Genomic DNA, 23,998 nt, shown 5'->3' with positions numbered 1-23,998 from the left:
CGATCCAAATGCATAGGGCTGGCTTCCTTCCTACCCCTAAATGCCCACGATGTGTGGTTGACCCCGCCGACTTCTTTCACATGGTCTGGTCTTGCACCTCTTTCACCAGATACTGGTCAGCAATAGTGAAAAAACTGAGTGATATACTAGGCTGGACGGTCCCCCTTAGTCCGCTTGCCCTTCTCCTAGGTGTGATGGAGGGCATGCATGTCTCCACAACCAATAAACTGTTCCTAGGGGTGGCCATCATGGTGGCTAAAAGAGACATTGCAGCTGCTTTGAAAGACCCTGCCTCCCCCGTCCATCGCAAAATGGTGGAAAGGAGTGGACTGGTGTGCCATGCAAGAGAAACCAGTGTATGAGGCAAGCGGTTGTCCTGCCAAATATGGGCATATATGGGACAAATGGTTGGGTTCGGTGAAATGAAGATAAGCGGGCAGGAACTGGGTAACATGAGTACGCGTTATGTGATCAAATTGACCTTGGGAATATTGGGTAATATGTGGAGCAGTAAATAATGGTGTCGTAGGCCAACGTGTAGCATTGTTGTGTTTTTTTATTATGTGAAAACCAATAAAATTGATTGTCAAAATAAAAATGTATACCAGAATTTAAAATAGCATATCTGAGAGAAAAATGTGTGTATTTTTAGAATTTATGAGCTGATATTTCGCAAAAAAGGGTTGAATTTTAAGAATATATTTAAATTTGGTATTTGTGCAAGTGGCATTGCAGCCATGGCTGTTATGCATTACCCATGTAAAGACATTCCAAATTGGCAAAGCCTTTTGTACAATATTGCTGGCAAACCTGCCTGGTGCACTGACTACTGCTGGTAAACTTGCATATGGTTGCAGCTAATGTAATCTTGTCTGATGTGATAACTATTACAACACTAACAATATTAATAGCTCGGAATTATTTTTAGTGAAAATAAGTAGCTCTTATAACAGAAAAGGTTGGAGGCCCCTGCTGTAGCGGTACATTGCACAGGCACCTCATCCTACATAAATATACCTTTAACTATGTCTCACACACATAAGTATCTTACAAGCTACAGGGTAAGAGATACACACTGCATAGGATGCACTTTGTGCAGAACATAACATACTGCAAATCCTGACCACTGGCACCTCAGCTAGCTCAGATACTGCAGGGATATTTTACAAGCACTACACCAACTACAGTATGTACAAGATACTGCCATCTTGGATTCTGTTTGCATAAGGAGTACAAAAGTGTATCATTACATGCAATACTCTGGATCAGGCACACTAACCCTTCAGATCACACATTCCAGCATGCTTTTTAACTATTCGTGTTATCTCGCACCATAGGGCACTAGGAACACCCATTAAAAAGCGCTTCAGACTAGCATGAGGCGCTACCATTAACAAAATTAAAATATACTTGTCTCTGGGTCATTGCTGAACTGAGGTTATCATAGCCCCCCAGCCAAGTTCCCAAAGCCCCTCCTTACTACTAAGTTATACAGTAGGGATCACCGGGTACCACACTTAGATGCCATGGGAAGGAATTGCCATGCATGGTTCTGTCTGAAGACGAGCACCACCAGAGACCACTGGAATACACATCAAACGTACATCCGCACAATTCCACATGCGGGAGTCCCTGGGCTGGGGAAACAAGTGCTTCTGCAGGGACTTGGAGTCTGACTAAGGCCAACGTTACTACCAGGAGGAATGCCTCCAGAACCCACTGGCACAAAGAGTAATGTCTGTCCTTATGCATAAGATCACTGGGGTAGAAACTCTGCTTGAGTCCTGCGCACTAATAATGCGCAGTAATAAACAGACTCGCCAGTCACAGGGAAGTGTGAGCCGACAGAGCAATTATTGGGGGGAGGAGGGTCACCCTAAACACCCCACTGAAGCCATGCCCCCTAGCTATTTGAAGCTTCCTGATCCAGTGTGGCTCCTGGATGAGTTGAAGAGGTGAGGTGTCTGCAGGCAGAAGTAGCCATAAGAAATATAGCTATGAATTTTGAAGTAACACAGTTACAGAGGTGTAGTTTAGTACATCTCTCAACTTCACTGCAAAACGTTCAGGACATGTGGATCAAAGCTTCCGTAAGAAAATTAAAATTAAATACACATAAAAAAGATTTAAGAGAAGTTCCAGATCATGCATGATTTGTTCATGTATATTTAATCAATAAAGATTACATTGTCACTTACTTAATTCCTAGTCCTTCTTTTCTTTGAAACAGGAGCGGAATCTTTAGAGCCTCTCTTTGCACATATTCATAGGTGAAGTCTGTTAGGACACATTAACCACATACAATAAAATAACTTAACAATATTCCAGAAGAGCATTTAATCAAAGCATTTTCCTACTTCTATTCCTTTGCCTGATTTACAAGTTAATTATAATTTTTATAAAGACCTCAGTCATGGCAATACTATTAGCATCGCAAATGACATAATAGATATCAGTGATGAGATATGACATCAGCAATAATAGCCAGCACCAGTGATATGGAGTAAATGGACAACAGGTGAGGACAAGAAAAGATTCAAAGGTAAAAATGTATATATACAAGTAAGTGAATATACTCTAGCACTCCCTACAGTTAATACTGGGGAGAGAAAGTGAGACTTCAGATTGTGGTGAAATGGTATATTGCTAGTAAATCAGGCAGACTCAGTGAGCCCAGCATTCAAGAAAAAAGTAACCATAATGTATCACTTTCAACGATGTGTGAAGTCATGAACAGTGCATTGCAGGAGCATGAGTCATGGTTTGCATAGCTATGTGCAACTGGCAAATTGTAACTGAGAATGGCACATTCATGTTCTTTTTTCAGTAAATTTCTGAGGATTTTAAAAAGTAATTTTAATCTTATGAGCAAAGATAGCCATACTTTATCAATTTGTTTCAGTCAAGTTTTTGATTTGCAGATGAACATGCATGAACAGGATATAAAACAATACCCATGGGGTGAAGATACTAGTGAATAACACAAGTTTCCACATACCAGACTGCAAACCCTGACTGCTGTACTGCAAAATCTCCCCTTCCACTCAATACTGCCTCCTCATCTACACCCAGCTTGGACTAAGCCATATGGTTAATACATTCAAGAACACAGTTGTGTGTACTCTCCTAAACTATTCGCTTTCCAATGATGCTTCAACAACTGGTTTAATTGCCTGAAGAACAATGTTGACTCACATATTATACCCAACAAGCTCTACCAGGTGTTCTACAACCAGTTCAAACACCAGGCAGTTCTTTATGAAAAACAGCATTTACAAGAACACTGTGAGGGACATGTTATCCCACCTCTTTATATGGCTTTAAATGTTATTCGGCCAAATTGTTTCATCCTAAAGAAGGCCAGGACAAGTACTTAAAAGTGTTAAAGGACATAGATCTACTGAGTTTGTGAGCTTGACATGCATGCTCCACATCTTTGCCGCTGCAAACGACTTCCATGTTCATTTCGTGTTCTGTTCATTTACACACTTGGTACGTTTAGCGCTCAACTGACTCTACGACTGTTCATTAATGTGTTTACTACATTGAAAGTTCCCTTTTCATTCCCTAACAGTGTTAAAGCCTTTCGTCACTCATTACCACCTTTGTGGCAGGACGCATGGTGGCGTCAAAAATTGACTATCCTGTCTTGATGATTAACTCTGATATCAACAGAATTACCTTTTTCTCTAAAAAGTGTTTCAATTTTAAAAGCTGTCTATTTTATACATATGAAATCTCCTTTGACCGCCATCATTTACACTGTATATAAGTGAGCTCTAAAGTCACTCTCTCACAATGGCATCTGAACCTTTACGCCACCATTCCATTTTTAAATAGCATGATGCCTTTTTTTTTATAATCAATTTAATTGATTTTATGAAAAGACAAGAGAAGAACCTGAATACAAACAGCACAGCATATTCAGCAGCATAATTACATATGACATCAGACGAATGAAACATTCTTATGTTGGTATACATTGTCGTAGCACTGCCCTCCAAATGATGTATAGGTATTGACCTAAAAGGACAGGGAAGTTGACTAACTCACCATTACCAACCATTTGCCCCAAACCTTCCGATGCTTTGCCAGGCATCCCCTGACCTTGTACAGTTGCAGTTCTTGTGTGGCGCACAAGTCTACTCCCTTGTGCCATTTGGCTATTGTAGGCGGGTCGGGATTCTTCCACGCCATTGCAATGTCTCATTTGGCCATCACAAGGGCAGTGCCTAAGAATAATGTATCTGCTCTAGACCCATCCAGCGCGTCTGTGACACCTAGTAGTATGTTCAGGGGTTTGTATGGTACCTCCCATCCCAGCACCTCCGTAAGCTCCGTTTCCAGTGACCCCCAATAGGAAGCTATGCCTGGACGAGACTATACCATATGCAAACAATCTGCGGGCTCATCCCATCGTGCACAAGATGGGTGTGGCAGTAGGCCCGCCCTGTGTAGGCGGACAGGGGTGAGTTAGGAGATATGTAAGTAGTACAGTTGGACCAAGCGAAGTCTGGCTGAGACAGTGATGGGCATCCCTCCAGTCATCGTCCTCCAGGGCACCTAGCCAGGTCTCCCATCTAGTTCTCAGTGGGTCCAGGAAGGTGGGACCATTGTTGGTTAAGGAGCGATAAATGTGTGATACCCACCCCCCCAAGTTACCCATTGTGATTTGAGCTTCTAACGGGCTGTGCTCTGGAAGTGACATGCCTGTTGCTTTCTGTACTCTAAGGGCGTGGTGGCGCTGCAAATACTTATAAAACTGTGACGGTGGAGCATATGTCTGGTCTGAAGGTCTGAGAAGGAACGGATATGGTTGTTGACCCCAATATCACCGAGTTGTAAGATACCAATAAGGTCCCAACCTCTGAATCCTTCCAGGCTTTCCACTTCTCGCAGCCATGTGCCTTGCCAGAGGGGTGTTTGCTGGGTCAGTTTATTCCCCCATTGGGTGTGATGTAGGGAAGCACGCCAGGCTAGCAGAACTGCGCCGGTCACTGTGGGCAAGTACTTGGGGTTGGGACCCCCGTACATCATAGTTTGGATTTGAGGGAGTCCCAAATCCCTCAGTTCAGTCCTATAGGGAGGGTCAGACAGTCCCCACTGAACCAATCATTCAATGCTAGGAGACTGTTTGCGAGGTAAAATAAGTATGACTTTGTCATACCCATGCTTCCATCAAAGGGCGGAATTTGGCAGCGAGGGAGGGCCATGCGTGGCCGCCAACCATTCCAGAGGAACCTCGTGATCAGACTGTCCAGCCCCTTGAACCAGGTCAGAGGAATATGGAATGGGGTGTTTTGAATGACGTAGAGGAATCGGGGGGAAATCATCAGTGCTACTCTACCTAATGGGTTGAGCGGTAGGGTTTGCCACTTCTGGAGGTCTTATTTGGCTTTTGTGACAAGTGGGGTAATATTAAGTACTCGGGGAGCAGGGCTGCCCAAATTCTCGTACTAAGGTCGCATCCCGCCTGAGCGGGTCCCCCAGAGGTCTCACACGGGGCCCCAGCATCGCTGACCGTGTGCTGCTCGATTTTGGTTTGTGTCGCAGGCGGTCTTGGACCACGGTCCTTTCCCATGGTTGGCGGAGTCCAAGGGCAGTCAGTGGATGACAGTGGCATTGTAAGGTGGCAATCTGCTTTATCTTGATGGCCATGGTCGGTTTCGCCCAGGCTTTATGCATGTTGCCTTTTTTTTTATAATCAATTTAATTGATTTTATGAAAAGACAACAGAAGAACCTGAATACAAACAGCACAGCATATTCAGCAGCATAATTACATATGACATTAGACGAATAAAACATTCTTATGTTGGTATACATTGTCGTAGCACTGCCCTCCAAATGATATAAAGGTCTTGACCTAAAAGGACAGGGAAGTTAACTAACTCACCATTACCAACCATTTGCCCCAAACCTTCCGATGCTTTGCCAGGCATCCCCTGACCTTGTACAGTTGCAGTTCTTGTGTGGCGCACAAGTCTACTCCCTTGTGCCATTTGGCTATGGTAGGCGGGTCGGGATTCTTCCACGCCATTGCAATGTCTCATTTGGCCATCACAAGGGCAGTGCCTAAGAATAATGTATCTGCTCTAGACCCATCCAGCGCGTCTGTGACACCTAGTAGTATGTTCAGGGGTTTGTATGGTACCTCCCATCCCAGCACCTCCGTAAGCTCCGTTTCCAGTGACTCCCAATAGGAAGCTATGCCTGGACAAGACTATACCATATGCAAACAATCTGCGGGCTCATCCCATCGTGCACAAGATGGGTGTGGCAGTAGGCCCGCCCTGTGTAGGCGGACAGGGGTGAGATAGGGGATATGTAAGTAGTACAGTTGGACCAAGCGAAGTCTGGCTGAGACAGTGATGGTCTTGGGGGCCATCAGGGCATCCCTCCAGTCATCGTCCTCCAGGGCACCTGGCCAGGTCTCCCATCTAGTTCTCAGTGGGTCCAGGAAGGTGGGACCATTGTTGGTTAAGGAGCGATAAATGTGTGATACCCACCCCCCCAAGTTACCCATTGTGATTTGAGCTTCTAACGGGCTGTGCTCTGGAAGTGACATGCCTGTTGCTTTCTGTACTCTAAGGGTGTGGTGGCGCTGCAAATACTTATAAAACTGTGATGGTGGAGCATATGTCTGGTCTGAAGGTCTGAGAAGGAACGGATATGGTTGTTGACCCCAATATCACCGAGTTGTAAGATACCAATAAGGTCCCAACCTCTGAATCCTTCCAGGCTTTCCACTTCTCGCAGCCATGTGCCTTGCCAGAGGGGTGTTTGCTGGGTCAGTTTATTCCCCCATTGGGTGTGATGTAGGGAGGCACGCCAGGCTAGCAGAACTGCGCGGGTCAATGCGGGCAAGTTCTTGGGGTTGGGACCCCCGTACATTATAGTTTGGATTTGAGGGAGTCCTAAATCCCTCAGTGCAGTCCTATAGGGAGGGTCAGACAGTCCCCACTGAACCAATCATTCAATGCTAGGAGACGGTTTGCTAGGTAATATAAGTATGAGTTTGTCATACCCATGCTTCCATCAAAGGGCGGAATTTGGCAGCGAGGGAGGGCCATGCGTGGCCGCCTACCATTCCAGAGGAACCTCGTGATCAGACTGTCCAGCCCCTTGAACCAGGTCAGAGGAATATGGAATGGGGTGTTTTGAATGACGTAGAGGAATCGGGGGGAAATCATCAGTGCTACTCTACCTAATGGGTTGAGCGGTAGGGCTTGCCACTTCTGGAGGTCTTATTTGGCTTTTGTGACAAGTGGGGTAATATTAAGTACTCGGGGAGCAGGGCGGCCCAAATTCTCGTACTAAGGTCGCATCCCGCCTGAGCGGGTCCCCCAGAGATCTCACACGGGGCCCCAGCATCGCTGACCGTGTGCTGGTCGATTTTGGTTTGTGTCGCAGGCGGTCTTGGACCACGGTCCTTTCCCATGGTTGGCGGAGTCCAAGGGCAGTCAGTGGATGACAGTGGCATTGTAAGGTGGCAATCTGCTTTATCTTGATGGCCATGGTCGGTTTCGCCCAGGCTTTATGCGGGTTCACGTGGTTCTCTGCTGATCCGCTAGGGTGACGGGGGGTAGGCCCAGTGTCCTTTCGACCAGGTCACTTAGTTGTGTCAGTGTAGGTCTCAACTTCAGGCATTGGGGGGGGGGAGATACAGCCGCTTCCGCTCAAAGTTTGTTTGACTCTCCAATATGTCGTGTGCAGGGTTGATCTGGTTGGTCGGGAAGCAGGGTCAAGGTAGGCGACCACGTCAAGTCCGCTTACCTGGCAGTTCCTGGCCGTGGGATGGGGGATGAGGGGATAGAGGTCTACCGTTTATGCGGCTCAGGAAAGATGCACTTGAGCCCCTCCGGGCGTTCAGAGGCTGGCTGGGGTTATTGGGTGGGGTAGCGAGGGCATCCAGCAGTGCAGCAAGGAGGCTCGTGCGCGGAGTCTTGGAGGCTCAGCGGGGAAGGGAGGGGGGACAGGAACTCGCTGATGCACAAACTCACAGCTGATCTCCCTACCTGCAAGTGTTCAAGTGTCGTCCCGCTTTATTGCGCACTAGGATGGTGGACTGGCCTCTTCCTTCAGTGAGATCCTATCTTCGCTCTACCCTCTCAGGTCCAGCAGTCCTGCAGTCCCAGGGTGAGCATCACTGCACCTGGGCTCCCGTGATCCAGGAAGCAGGGCCCCCACCCACCTCCAGACCCCCTTCAGAAGCAGGGACAGTAGCAGGGGGGTTCCAAGGAGGCCCAGCAATCAGGGGTGGAGGGAGTTGGCCGAGGCCCTCGTTGGCGTGAGGCGGGCACGCCCCGGGCCCACTCTCCTCCAGGGCCAGCCTCAGTACTTAGACCGGCAGCCAGGGTCCAGATGAAGGCCGGTCCACACAGGCCTCTAGATGTGCCCGAGCCCGCCACAGGAGAAGTTGTGCCAATCAGGATGGAGGACATACCCAGGGCTAATTATTGCGCTGCAGTGTCAGAGGTACCCTGGGGCCCCAGCCACTGCCGCAGTATGTTGTGGATTTCAGGGAGAGCAGCGGGCTATTGCCACGTCGTCGCGAGGCAGAAGGGAGAAGCCAGGCCCCTATGTTCCGATGCAGTGTATTCGAGCCATCATGCTATCTGGCGTGTGTTCGTGAGGCCCGGGGTCACCGGGGAAGGGAGGGGGGTCCAAAACACGCCACTGTGCAAATTTGCAGCCAAACTCTTCCCCTGAGGGCGGTTGGGTGCCTCTCCGAGCCGCAGCTCAGCAGGTCGACAAGGCCGGACCTTTCTCTCTCCGCGGCGTGAGGGCTGCGGATCCTCCCTCAGAGACCCGCCAGTTCACCTGGTCCGGGGCGGGTACTTCCATCCCAGAGGCCCCCGTGGTCTCTCGAAGGGTCCCTTCCCGGAATCTGAGCCCCCCTGGAGTGAGAGGCATTCACAGAGGAGTCCAGTCCGGTTGGAAGGGACCCCCCCCCCCTCCAGGGCACACAAAGTCCCAGTAACTCGCCTGACTGCAGGGGAGATGGCGCCAGGCGAGTGGCCTCTGCGTCGCATCAGGGCGGGACCAGGACACCGGGTAGGTTCGGAGGCGGGGGTGTGGCTACAGGGTCCGCTACTGCGTCTTCACACTTGTGGTCCACCTGGGGCCTCAGATTGCCGATGCCACACAGTGTAAGGATCAGAGAGAGGCAGCAGGTTGCTTGGGACCATCTCCAGGTGGGGGAATGATCTCAGGCTTCTACACTGCCCCGCAGCGAGTGTGGGCTGCCATTTTGTCTCCGGTGTTACCGGGAGGCCCGGAGTGGACCCGACCGCTGCACTGCTCCCCTCGCAGTTCCGATCCATGCCAAAGTCTGCTCCTGGCTACATTTGAGTGTTTGTCACTGTTGGAAGGGACGGATGGCTGCCGATGGTGGCGGATATTCAGAGCGAATGACGGAGAGATCCGGAGCCCTCTCAGAGTGCGACCGCCATCTTGACGCTCCAAGCCATGCCCCCAGCATGTTGCCTTTTTAAAATGGTTGTTTTTCAATAAATAAATTTGGAACTTGGTGTCTCCCAGTTCCCCACATTCATTGGCACCATACAATGAACCGTTCTGACAGTCAAATTTATATTCATCCCATCAAAACAATTGTTTCGCTTCTATCTGAATTTGCTGCAAGTACATGCTCACATTTCATGCATGGAAATGGAGCCAAGACAGATATTACCAGAAACTTTTCAACATTTTGTTTAATAGTGTGAGTGTCAGTGATTTCATGATCCTAATATCCCCAGGAATACTACTGTGTTTATATTATGCAGTAGGTAGTGTCCTTAGAGAAGAATGCATGGATTACATTCCAAAACAACCAACAAGTCGTTATCAATCCAGCTGACAAGGCTGGTGCAATATGAAAACCCAGAACGTTAGGAATCATAACAATTCAATTCTGGGCCAACTTTACAATTATGAACGAAATGGAGATGCAGTTTAATTTTCAATCCTCAATCTAGCATGAAATAGCCATCATTACAGGTGAAGCCTTGCTGAAGGGTGCCTTGAACAGAAAGCATCCAACTTCCTTAACAGATCATATCCTCATACTCCTCGAATTTACATTCTCGCTATAGTAGACGAACATTGTACTAGTCCTCCTGGATGTCATGTAATAGCGGGCTATGGTTCTATGCTTGAACCAATCAGGAAATATATAGATATCAGAAAAATACTACACTTGCTCAAAAAAACTTTTGCCACCATGTCTAGCGATCAGTTGACCATAATAAGCTAAATTCAAAGCTTTTCTTTCTTCCCAGAATGTGAATTTCTGGTTGCAATGGATATTCAATCATTGCACACAAAAGTAGTACCCACAGAGGACTGGATGTAAGTAAAGTTTTTATAGAGCGCGCAAATGCCGAAGCATCTTGGCGCTAGCTTCCTAGAACTGGGCTGACAAAAAATGGAGACCTAAACAGACAAAGAGTCTTGTCTTCAAAGATTTCCTCGAGAGGAAACTAGTAGTTTGCGATCTCAATGAGAGTGGCATAGAGCTCCAGACCTTGCAGGCTAAGTAGGAGAAGCTTCTGCCAACCCAATTATCCTATTTTATTTTGGGAATGGTCATTACTTCAGCAGCAGAAGATCTTAAGACCCGTCGGGGGACGTGCCATGAAAAGGTCTTCTGAAAGTAGAGAGGGCCAATTCCATGTAATGTCTTCTGTACCATACACAAGGCCTTAAATGTTAGCCTTTCGCCAACAGGCAGCCTGTGAAGGTCTCGAATGCTTTTCGAAACGGAAATAAATTTAGGAATTTTTAAGAACAGGTGGGCTGATGCACTCTGCAGGGATTGTAGCTTTGATTGAAGACGTTTGTGAATTCCCAAATAAAGAGAATTACAATAACCTATCTTGGATGGAACCAGGGCAACCACTACCATTTTGCAGGTCTAATGGAATAAATGGGAGAACCTTTTTAAGAATCTTCAGAGGAAAGAAACATGAAGATGTAATATAATTGAATTTATCTGTTCAGAGAAACCGAGTTGACCATCAAACACGACCCTGAGAATTTTCACTTTCTGAACTGGGGATGGAAGCGGACCTAGATTAACTGACCACCAAGAATCATTCCAGAAGCATATGCCATTCCCAAAGAGTATCACCTCTGTTTTCTCTGAGCTGAACTTAAGGCAGTTTTCTTGTATCCAGATTGTGATATTTGCCAGGCAGTTGTTAAAATTCTTTTGCAACTGCGTCGACATCAGATGTGATTGATACAACAATCTGCGTATCGTCGGCGCAGGATATTACAGAGAATCCATAAGATCAAATATGTTTTGCTAAGGGGGTGAAGTAGACGTTAAATAACGTTGGGGATAATGAAGAATCCGGAGGCACCCCCACCAGGAAGCAAGAAGGAATTAGAGGTGTATCCTCCAAAAGCAAGGGTCTGTTCTCTGATAGGAAGGAACGGAGGATGGTCAGAGCTGCACCCCTGATCCCCACTCTCTCTAGCCGGTTGATAAGCTCTAGATGGTTAACCGTATAAAACGCAGCTGAGAGGTCAAGTAGGATCAGTGTAGCCCTTCCTCCCTTGTCCATCTGCCTTTGAATCTCCTCAGAGGCGACAACTAAGGTAGATTCTGTACAATGCTGAGGCCTGAAGCCATGCTGTGATGGGTCCAGAATGTTTTTAGCCTCCAGTAAGGCCGTCAGATCCTCATTTACAGCCTTTTCTAAACATTTTGCAGGTAGCAGTAGACGGGAAATGGTCCTCTAGTTTTTAACCTCAGCAGGATCCTGGGACGTTTTATTTTTATGGGGCGCACTGGTGCCTTTTTCCATGCTACTGGAAAAAGCCCTGAAATCAGCATGTTATTTAAAAGTTTAACAAGCTGGACCGCAATCAGGTAGGAGACCAATTGCACAACATGTGGAGGGCACGGGTCCAGAAGGGATCCAAATGTAATAGTCACCCAGTAAGGTAGGTGAAAACTGAAAACTCCATGCATGACTCCATGAAGGTCTGAACAGATCTAATGAAACCTTCTCTTGGGCCAGGCGGATGTTAGATTTAAAATGACGATCCTATTACCCCCCCCCCCCCCCCAACCATTCATTTGACGATTCTGTCTACTCTGGACATCTCATATTCTTCCAGGAATAGCAATTTTCAAGTCAGGGTCTGAGGCACTATCAGTCCAGGTTTCAGTGAGGAATACCAAGTCCAGAGTGTGGCAGTACATGAATTCAGCAAATTCATATTTATGCTTGACAAGGGACCTAGTGTTTGACAGTATGCGAGTGATGCCTCGACAGTTTGTTCTGATATCTGCGGGAAGCAGGTGGGTGTTATAGGCCTATTACTACTAAGACGCTCGGTTAGTTTAGGGATCAGGACATATTTACATGTAGGTCAACAAAACAGATTCACATTCTTGTCGCAATTTAAAATTGTACAACAATATTGCCTACCTTTGTTGCTGATTGAGATCAGCATGCCCCTTGTGTATGCCTTGATGGAAAAGGACCAGGGGTCCTGGCACACAGTGCATTCAGGGCACAGGCGGGCTAGCCTTTAGCACGGTTTCATCAGAACATGCATTTATAGCCCACACCGAGCAACAACTAGTGAGACAACAAAGATGGCGGTCCCGATCTAACAGGCAGGAGTATCTTCAAAAAAAATGTGGAACTAGGCAACGAGCAGAAAAATATTAAAAGGATTCTAAAACATTAATATTATAAACAGCATTAACATATCGGCTACTCGTCAAAGCACCAGAGCTGCGCTGTTGCATCAGAAGCTGCATTTATAGTTCCCTCCCAGCAACAACTAGTGTGGCAACAAAGATAGCGGTCCCGTTCTAACAGGTGTGTACCATCCAAAAATGTGCAAACTAAGCAATGAGCAGCAAAATATTAAAAGGAGTCTAAAACATTAAGATTAGTGACAGCATTAACATATCACCATCTTGTTTTACATCAACGCACCAGAGCTGCGCGTTTGCGTCAGTCATTCATTGCATTTATACTCCCCTCCCCGCAAAAAACTAGTGCGGAAACAAAGATGGCAGTCTCGCTCTAACAGGCAGGTACTGTCAAAAAATGTGCAAACTAATCAATGAGAAGCAAAATGCTAAAAGGATTCTAAAACATTAAGATTAGCAACATCATTAACATCATCGTTTCGGGTTTACATCAAAGCACCAGTGCTTTGGTTGAGCAGGCCTTTGACCAATCAGACCTTTTTTCATGTTCCTACTAGGTTCATCACCAACTGACACTTTCGGAGAATTAAAAACAATATTCTGAATGACTGATCTACTGCATTACGAGACCTAGTTGTCCCATCATCAGGGAAAAATGTCAATACCTTCAGTGTATATTTTTGATGCACGGTATCCCACTTCGGTGGGAGGGCCTATCAACCGTGACAGGAACTGACTAATCCAGCAATCAAGTGAAGAAAATACTGACATCATTTGGTCCCAGTTTTCATCTGTTCCTGTTCACAGATGCCAGGCCAAGCAAAACAAGGAATCATTTTTAATCAAGAGAAATGTGGGAACGCTGGGTAGCAGGAATTCTGCGGATCCCTGAAGCTTCCAGAACATACTCCCACAGAAATGTGATGAAAATTTGTGATTTTAGACAACGTTTGAGGTTTGTAGGGCATTGTTAGAAAAAGTAGTGGGTCCAAACACGTACCACCGCCCTGAATTCGGCAGCTGCTCACCAACTGGGCCATTTTTCATGAAAAAAATGTGATGTCTCCCCATCAAATTTTGGGGATTTTCCTGCTGTACAGACTACACCCTGATACACAAAGAAATACCGTTTTTATTGGGGGAACTGTGAAAACATAAGAGTAGTAGAACATTTGTTATTATCAATTGGATTTCCCTCCGTACTGGCTTCCAAATGTAAGCCATTGTTAAAAAATAAACACTTTTTGCAAAATGCCCTCTGAATCATGTACGTATGTCTACCCCCAGATTCAGGCATGTATAAATAACCACTGTCCTTCAATTCCCTGTCTTGTAGACATTTAAAAAATACATAGATTTTCTTCACGCCTTTTTTTCAGTCATTAGAGCTTCAATTCAAATTGTTGCATACTTTATACACAATGAAAAGTCATAATAAGCTACAGCTCAGGTGTTACCTCTGGGTGTTGCATGTTTTAAACAAACCACAAATACTATATACCTCTGTGACCAGAAAGTTATATTACATCTGACGATCTGCCATTGGGTCAAAATATTGCAGATGAAAACTACACCAACAAATGCTATTTTTTCCTACTTCTTTTCATTTGTTTTTTAATTTCAACAATTAGGGCCAGATGTATAAGCCTTATGAATACTGTTTTCCTAATCGTGATTTACTCTGAATCGCAATTAGGAAATCGGTACTCCAAATGTATAAAACTATTTTGAGTTTCATTAGCGATTCCTAGAGGGTCACAAATAGACCTAGAAGTGTGGCTCAATGATTAGAGCGGCAGACCCTGATGCAGAGATCTAGCCCGGGACCAGGGTTCAATTCCCCGCCTCGGCGGGTCTTGGGCTCAAAAATTCCACGGACCTGATGATTCTCGCCTCGGTGCCATTCCAATCATGGAGTCCCACTCTGCAACTCTGGGCAATAGCTTGCTTAATCTCCACAACGGCCCCCACAACGCAAGCGCCTTGAGACCCTTGTGGGTGAGTAGTGCGCTATACAAGTATCAATTTACATTTACCTATCTCATGCATTTTAATGAGGTAGGTCACATTAGAAATCGCAGCCATTACAAGGATGGTGGCCTGCTGTGGTAATGTCTGTGATTGCTTTTTAATAAAGGAAAACGGGATGTGTTTAAAAAGAAAAAATGAAACTTTGCAGTTTCTTACGTGGGACCACCATCTGCTCTTAAAAAATATTTTATTAACATTCTCAAAAGGGGGAAGGGGTCCACAAGGAGCCTCTTCCCCTTTAGGAATGGGTTACTATGAGTTTTAAACTTGTGGTAAAGTATTACTGTTTTGCAAACTAAATTTGGTTGCGAAACATTAATATATACCATTTTGATTCATAATTTGAAGGGATGTCCCTTCCAAATACGAATTCGATGTTTAGAAGCAAAAACAGCTTATCAAATTGCAATTTGCCTTTTGTACATTGTGAAAAGCATTTTTAAGGTCGCAAATGGCCTGATTCTGCTAATCGGGCCGTTTGCAACCGCCAAAAGGCTTTGTACATCTGGCCCTACGTTTCTTTGGGAAAACCATGAGTGCTTTACATGAATAACCCCTTGCTGAATTAGGAGTGTATCTACTTCATAGAAATGCATAGCTTTCCTGTTCACCTATGGGATTCACACCTCAAGTAGGTTGAAACAGTAATAACCAGAAAATGGGCTAAAACTTGAAAAAATGTAAAAACAACGCTAAAATTAATTGGTTTCTTTTTTACAGCTCTGCTTATTCCTGAAAGATTGGAAGATAGTGATCTTAGCACATAAAACCTTTTGTTTATGCCATTTTTTAGAAAAAAATATACATATGCTTTCTTGCACAGCACTCTGCCATTTAAAATAAATTGCATTATTTTGGCTATCTTCTCAGGTTCCACCAGGGGAATCCACAAAGACTGGGTACTGATACACGCTCCATGATGTGGGGGAAAAAAGAAACAAATTTGCTCTGGATAACTTTTTTGGGAGAAAAAAGTTATGAGGTTTAAGTGTGAAGCTACTCTAACATCAAAAAAGAGCTCAGCGGCTGAAAAAGATGAGCAGAACACCCAAAACTGCATCCACTTTAAATAAATGGTGTCTCGCACAAAAATGTATCATAACTATACTACATTATTAAACGTGGACCCTCAGTCCACCAGGGTATACATCATCCCGCGCCCACCGACGACGCCAGTACCCAAAAACTCCATGGACTCCCCCCCTCTCCCTCCCCAGTTCGAATCCAACCCAGTTCCGTTTAGAAATTTTACACAGGATCACGTCTGCACAGGCATTGGTCTAATAACTGCACGACGAACAATGCATTTATTCTGAAGTTCAGGATATGTTGATGGATACCCTGTCACATGTTGCAAAATGTCACAGTAAATACAAAATGTCAATAAAAACATGTTTTAAAAAAAACTATACTACATTATTAAACACATTAATAATTATTAAGCACATTTCCAAGACAATTAAATTGTTTTAATTGCATCAGTTCATCAATTATGACCATATGCATTACTGAAAGTACTAATTCACACAAATAATTTGTAACCCAAAATTGCACATCAATAAAACCTACAACTACAACTTCCCCCTCCGATTATTTTTAAATAATGACTATAACCCATTAATAAGCTTTATTAATCCATACTTTCATTGAAACTTTCATCTTCTGACAGTCAAACATTCTCCTCCATTCTCCTCCATTTCCTTTAATTGTTGATATATTCAACCCTAGTAGTCGTTCATTATTTACATCCACTGACCTTTTTCTTGACTTATTATTTGTAACTGTGCTGGTATGTCTACTAATTAGATTCTCTAATAATTATGGTAAAAGGAACAGAGTAATTGCACAAATCATTATAATTATTAACAGTGTTAAAACTGATTGAAGAACACCACCACCAATGTTGCCTAATCTTTTTCCTACTTTACCAAAGCTATTTCCTAACTCGCTTATCCAGGATCCTACAATCCTCTCCTATAACCCTGGTTCTGTCAATAATCTAATCTCATGAGTCAAATTAGTTGTGCTACTATTAAAAGAATCAATTGCTCCACTATAACCAGATACGTAAATACAACACCTTTTTGCCTTCATTACCTTACAATATCCTGCGTTATCTACATCAAGTCTATCTACTACTGTAGAGAATTGTCTAATTTTCACATCATGCACGGCTACACCCACTGAAGGAATAATTGCTCCTAAAATGTCTAGAATCACTTGTCCAAATCTTCATTTTACTCTCCTCATGCCGGTTTCTTCATTCAACTCATCTATATGAAAACGTTCATGGAAAACTAAAGCCAAATAACATGAACCCTTCCAGTTTCTCAACAGGTTAAAATAAGCAGTCCTTCCACAAACATAGTAGATTCCTCTCATAATAGGTTCTCCACCAGACAAAAGATCTCCACTAACCTCATAAGATATATCACACACACTTTCTCCTATGAAATTCCACTTTCTCTTCTTACCTAGAGGACCACACGTACCGTCCACATCTCACCTTTTCATTCCTGAGCCACCTTCAACCTCCATTTAAATTCCTCTTCTTTTATCTCTTTTTGAATTCAATTGAATTGGATATTTATAAAGCGCTAATTGTCACCCTGGAAGGAGCATCCTGGCGCAAAGCTGAGCAACGAAAGGCGTTGACCTATATGAGAGATTGGCAGAATTCATCTGGGACTCCAGAACTCCAGGTCTTCAGAGGCTTCCTGAACTGTGTTTCTGTTTTCAAGAGCCTCAATTGAGCTGGCATGAGATTCCATGCTTTGGCTCACAGAGAGGCTACAGATTTTCCTCCCTTGGTTTTATATCTGAAACAGGGGGGTATAAGGAGGTTTGCAGAAGAAGATCTGAGGGTCCTGACTGTAGTGTCTAGGGTGAATCTGGTTGAGAGTTAAGTTGGACCAAGTTTGAGAACTGCTCTGAAAGTAATTAAGAGAATTTTGAATAAAATTCTCTTATTTAGAGGCAGCCAGTGAAGAGTTTTAAGCGCCGCTGATGCAGATGACCTCCGAGGGAGTTTCAGGACTAGGCGGGCTGCTGCGTGTTGGACCATCTGTAGTCTTTTAAGTGTTGATTTATTCACCCCCGCCAAAAGACTATTACAATAGACTAGGCGCAAGAGGATCAGCACTATGGCCACTGTCTTCCTAGCAGAGAGGAGGATGAAGTCGAAAAAATGTTTTAGTGTTTTGATTAGACTGAAGAAAGTCCCTTCCACCATCAAGCGTGGGGGCAGAAGGAGAGTGAAGTGTCAAATTGCACTCCCAGGTTTTATGCTACTTCAACAGTAGAAGGGGGGGAGGGGGGGCTGCAGTATCTTCCAGCCACCAGACACTTGGTTGGAAGGGGTTGTCTTTCCCTATCAGGTGGATCTCAGTTTTATCGGTATTACATCTGAGATGGTTGTCCTTCATCCACTGGATGACCTCTGATAAGCAGAGTTTAAAATTTGATTCTGCAATGGTAGAGTCTTTGTCCAGGGATATGATCAACTGAGTATCGTCGGCATAGGATGTTACTTCAAACTGAAATGATGAAATCAGGGAGACGAAGGGGGCAATATATAAGTTAAACAACAGCGGGCTAAGAGAAGAGCCTCGTGGGACTCTTGAAGTAATAGGTCGTTCGGCAGAGAGAAAAGAACCAAGAGAGACAGCCTGCCTACGATTGGTCAGAAAGGACTTGATCCAAGTCAGTACAGTGTTGGAGATGCCGCTGGATTCTAGTCTTGAAAGGAGAATACCGTGTGAGATGGTGTCGAATGCGGCAGAAAAATCAAGCAAGATTAGCACTGCCTTCCGGCCTTTGTCTGCTATGAATTTTAATGTGTCCGATATTTCCTGTAAAGCAGATTCTGTAGAGTGCTTAGGGCGAAAGCCTGACTGCTGCAGATGGAGGATCCCAGTAGATTCAAGGAATTTTGAGAGCTCTTTATTGACTAGTCTTTCTGTAATTTTGCCATACATTGGTAGGAGTGATATTGGGTGGAGATTTGAAAGATTAGCTATATCTACATTTTGCTTTTTCTTCTAAGGTTTCACTATGGCTAGCTTCCATTCATCTGGAACTGTGCCAGTAAGTAACGAGGAATTTACTATGTGGTTGATCACTGGATTTACAATGTTCATGATTTGATGAAGAATCTGGGGGGGCAGGCATCTAGTGGAGAGCCTGATTTACAGGCAGCAATTGCTGCCTGTGTGTGCTCCAGCGTGACAGGCTCAAAGACTTGGAGAGAGGGGTTACTGCAGTTTGGGTACGGCTTCTGATTAGTATTAGGTTCTTGTGTAATGGTCGTTGCAAAGTCCTTTTGAATATTCTTGATCTTTTCATCAAAAAAGATCGAGATTTCGTCACATAGGATTCGAGAAGGGGGATTTCTCTATATAATGCTTTCGGGTTGATAAAGGACTTTATGATTGAGCAAATCGATTTTTGATCATGGTTAGCCTCGACTATTTTATTAGAGTAGTAATCTTTTTTTGCTGTTTTGATCAACGTGTGATATTGTCTCCTACTTGTTTTAAAGGCTTTTAGGTTTACTAGGTCACAGGCCTTTTTCCACTTGCGTTCTAATTGCTTGCAGTGGAGATGATGTTTAGCTAAGTCTGGTGTGAACCAAGGGGCCATGTGTGATTTAGCTTTTACTGTCTTCTGAGGGTAATTAGATGGAATTAGCTCATTGCTTATTGATGTCATCCATGCATAAAAGAGATGGGAATCCTCAGTGGTATTACCCGTTAAGACTGGGGTGCGGTCGTGGGCAATCAGGGGCAGCTTTGGGTTAGTGGCTAGTTGTGACGACTTGTGCCTTGGCTGTACGGCGGGGGCTTTCCAGGCTGTGTGATTGACAATTGGCCTCTTAATGTTGAGAGAAATGAATTCATGGTCTGACCATATCTGAGGAATAGGAGAGTCTGCTGAAAGGTAAGGAGAAATAAATTCGTTATGATTGACAATAGCGTAAAAAATATTACAAGACAATGAGTATGAAATCTCTAACTGTATAAATGTTGAACCCTCTCCAGCTGATGTGAGAAGGCATGTACATGTAGCACTTATTGCCTTTATAATGTCTACAGACTCCCTAATCATTTTAATATACTTATTATCTTTAAATCCACTAACTAAATGCTCTTCATGTATTGGTATGATGTTTAAATTATTTATTATTAGTTTTAACTTCAGCATATCTATTTTTATAACCTGAAACATTTCCCACAGGAATCAGGAACCCCACCACCAGGCCAACTAATATTAATAATGTTCTAATCAGTGACGTCATCCCTACAATTCGACAGCATTTGCTGTTTCCCATCTTCTTCGTTGAGATCAAAAATGTATTTTGTGGCAAAAATCCAAATTCAACCACAAATTTCTATAAAACAATAATATCTTCTTGTCTATTTAAACTACTAATAAAAACAAGGAAAGGGAAAACAACAATCAGCTTTTCAGCCTTTTTACAGCTCATCTCAAAACAATTCTGTCGTAGACCTACTAGTTGTCATTTCAGTTTTTTAGGCAAAAATATTTATGATGATTCTTTTTATTGATCTTCTTCACCAGAGCTAGATTATTGAAGTCTCTATTTAACTTTTCAGAGTGGTTCTTCCTCGGTTTCAGTCTCTGTATCTGAACCACTCTCAAAAAGATATTGACTCTAGTTCATTCGGTAATAATCCTCCTCATCTTCGTCTGTTTCTTCTTCCACTGATACTGTGGCTAAGTACACCCACTCCGGCAAGGCATATTTTCGATTTGGAAGTTTCCTTTTGGTTGATCTTTTAGCTACTAATGATTCCCTTCGACTACTTTCTGGATTTAACTGCCTTTGAAAGTCTCGTAAATCCCTAACTGGTTCACAGTGCTTCCGTTTAGAAGTTCTCTTTCTTGGAATGTTTCTTGATGATTTTTGTCATCATTTTGACATTAACTTGAGCCCAAACCTGTAGCTCTGACTGAAACTTGAGCTTGCACATTGGTAAAATGTGTCTCTGTCTGTTTTCTCCACAGTGAATATCTTTGTACTGAGAGAGGCCTTTTTCACTTTTATTTTCAATTACAACTTGTCACTGCTTTGATCAGAGGCTACTACTTCTTGCTTCCACTCATGCTTTGGTCTTTTGCATGGTAGTTGCTCTTTACTCTGATCCCTCTGTAATCGAACTTCAGGAATTTCAGGTTCTTCATCTGAACATTCCTCACCTGAAATCTTTGCTCATGCCTTGCACCTTATCATCACAAGTACCAGAACAATCTTTGCACCCTCTGAAATCACAATGCAAACCTGAATTAGGCTCTGAGCTTGATACACAGACAGTGTACTTTGATCATTCATCTCATTTTCTGTTTCAGCTACTCTCACTCTCTTTGTGTGAGCAGTGTGGATCGATTGAGGCACACCTGCACCCTTGACAGCACTATTCGTTGTTAATAGGACATAGAAAGGCCCTCTCCAGCTTTCATTGAGACAGCCATTTTTTAACACTTTTTGAGATAACCACCCAATACCCCACATTCAGTCCATGGCAGGGTGTATCCTTGTAGTCTTCAGTTCACACATTCACCTGATGAGAGACAGATTTCACCATATCAGCCAGATCTTTGCAATAATGCAGAACAATGTCATCAGTTATTGAGACTAAACGTAGCTGAAGGTACGAATGAAAGTCTCATTGCCCTGCCCATCATTACATGGGGAGATAGGCCTGTCTTTCTTTCGGGAATACTTCTCATATTCAGTAAAACAAGAGGGAGAACATCAGCCCACTTCAAACCAGTTGAAGGACACACACTTTATCCAGGGTATTCTCGAGAGTCTGATTTGTTCGTGCCACTAAACCTGAAGATTGTGGTTGATAACTACAATGAAATCTCTTCTTGATCTCAAAAGCTGTGCAGATTATTTATAACAATACGTCTCAACAGAAATTGGGACGCAAAATCTTTGCATCAACTTCCTCAACAACAATTTGGCAACTGTAAGGCTATGCTCTTCTTGTGGGAAATGCTTACACCCATTTGGAGAACAGTCAGACTATTAACAAGAAATACTTCAAGGTTTACACTGTGGCATCTCAATAAAGTCTAAATGTAACCTTATACATGGGCATTCTGATTTGCCAATGTAATTCATAACTGTAACAGTTTTCTTGCACTGAGTATTTAAATGGCATGTTAACCATACGACTACATACATCTTCAGCAACATGTAGAAATCCTGTGTTTTTGCAATATTTTTAAATATCATCACCAAACTATCTCTTCCTGCATGAGTTTAATTATGCATATATTTATATACAAGCTGTAACATTGGGTCTGGCTGGATATATTTCTGTTCTGAATTTACATACAAATCCTGATAATTCTTTTTATAGCCCAATTTTTCCATTTCTTTTTCTCATTTTCAGGAACATCTTCCTGAAAGTTTCTTAACTGATACAAATATGTCTGCATTGAATCCATACAGAATTTTTTTTTTTAAACTCTGTACAGTATTTTAGTGAAAAACTGTCTCTTCTTATAAGCCACAGTATCTGGCTATCTGATATGCGTATCTATTTCCTAATGCAACTATGCATCTGCCAGCGCTGTGGGCTATGCACTTAATCCCGGTTACTTCTCTTGGTTTCTAAATTGCAATCAACAAATCCAAAATATACATGCTATTTTTATCGGAGTTCCTGAAGATGTCATAAATTCTTTTTGTGACTACAGCTGTCCATAATCATGAACAACACCAAAAGCATACTGGTTATCCATATAAATTGCCACACTTGGTAAGGATCAATCAATCAATCAGGCGTTTGTTAAGCGCGTCTACTCAGCTGTATGGGTCTGAAGGCGCTGGGGTGGGGGGGGGGTTAGCAGGCTCCAGTCCATCAAGAAGGGTTCTGTCGAAGAGCCAGGTTTTGAGGTTCCTTGCGAAGATGGGGAGCGATGTTGTCTGTCTGAGGTGGAGCGGCAGGGCGTTCCAGGCTCGGGCTGCGAGGAAGGAGAAGAAGCGGCCTCCTGATCTGATCCTCGTCTCTCTCTCCCAGTCAGTTATGTCAACTGCCTCCAACTTTAGATCATGTATGGAGGCTGTAGGACAATGGATGATCCACAACTCACTGAAACTGAATGGGGAGAAGACGGAGGTGATGGTGTTTGGCGGAAAGGAAGAAGTCTTGTCACATGATTGGTGGCCTGATTCATTGGGAATGTGCCCTGACCCCACCTCGTCGGCCAAAAATCTAGGCGTTTTGATCGACCCTACCCTTAACATGTGTCAACAAGTTAATAAAACGGTCTCTACCTGCTGGGGCATTATATACAGATTGAGAAAAATCAGACACTATCTTTCACAACAGGCAAGGAAACAAGTGGCTGTTGCTCTTATCGGTTCTCGGCTGGACTACTGCAATGCGCTTTATGCGGGACTTAATAGAAGTCTGCTGCAGCGCTTGCAAGTAGCCCAGAACGCAGCAGCTAGGTTTGTCCTTGATTTGCCTAGGTATGCCTCGGCTACCTCTGCCAGAAAATTGTTACACTGGCTGCCTATAGAGGATCGCATACTCTTTAAGACCATGTGTATGACCTACAGGGCTCTGGCTAGTGGTAGCTCTTCTGGTGTGGGTGCTATTCTGTCCCATTATAGCCCCTCCAGGAACTTGCGTTCCTCTAATAAACTTCTCCTACTGGTTCCCCGTATCCGGAAAGTGAGATGGGGAGGCAAAGCCTTTTCCTTTCTGGCACCTAAGTGGTGGAATGATCTCCCACTCGAACTTAGGTCTCTTCCCACTTTACAGCTTTTCAGAACTGCCTTGAAAACCCATCTTTTTGTTAAGTCATACTTGTAGTGGTGTTTTGTTTTCTGGTTTTGATCTGTTTGGTAGGCGCCTTGATGCCTTCGGGTTTTAGTTGCGCACTATAAATTTATTTCATTCATTCATTCATTCATCTGGTCTTTCTGGTGCGGGGGACCACAGCGTAGGAGAGCTGGGCAGATCGTAGGGTCCTCTGGGGTGCATGGAATTTGAGTCGGCTGTTCAGGTATGCTAGTCTGGTGTCGTGGAGGGCCTTGTGGGCGTGGGTGAGCATCTTGAAGGTGACTCTAGCTTCGATGGGAAACCAGTGGGGTGTGTGCAGGTGCTGGGAGATGTGGCAGTGTCTTGGCAGGTCGAGGACCAGTCTTGCAGCGGCGTTCTGGATGTTCTGTAGCTTGCGGGTGAGGTTTTTGTTTATTCCGGCGTAGAGTGTGTTGCCGTAGTCGAGTCTGCTGGTGACCAGG

The 23,998-nt window shown here is 44.1% G+C and overlaps 1 protein-coding gene across 6 annotated transcripts in view; it reads right to left on the bottom strand.

Annotated features, from left to right (window-relative positions):
• Positions 1-23,998, bottom strand: part of KDM2B (lysine demethylase 2B) — a 759,008-nt gene that overhangs the window by 653,743 nt on the left and 81,267 nt on the right. For all 6 annotated transcript variants that reach the window (XM_085636000.1, XM_085636002.1, XM_085636001.1 and 3 more), the window contains exon 3: positions 2,199-2,277. In XM_085636000.1, coding sequence (XP_085492126.1) covers positions 2,199-2,277 — 79 coding nt within the window. The remainder of the gene's footprint in view (positions 1-2,198; positions 2,278-23,998) is intronic.

Source organism: Triturus cristatus, chromosome 11 (genome assembly GCF_964204655.1).
Source record: "Triturus cristatus chromosome 11, aTriCri1.1, whole genome shotgun sequence".
In the NCBI taxonomy this organism is placed as follows: Eukaryota; Metazoa; Chordata; class Amphibia; order Caudata; family Salamandridae; genus Triturus; species Triturus cristatus.
Note: the sequence above shows the minus strand (reverse complement) of the source record. Positions and strands in the feature narration are given on the sequence as shown.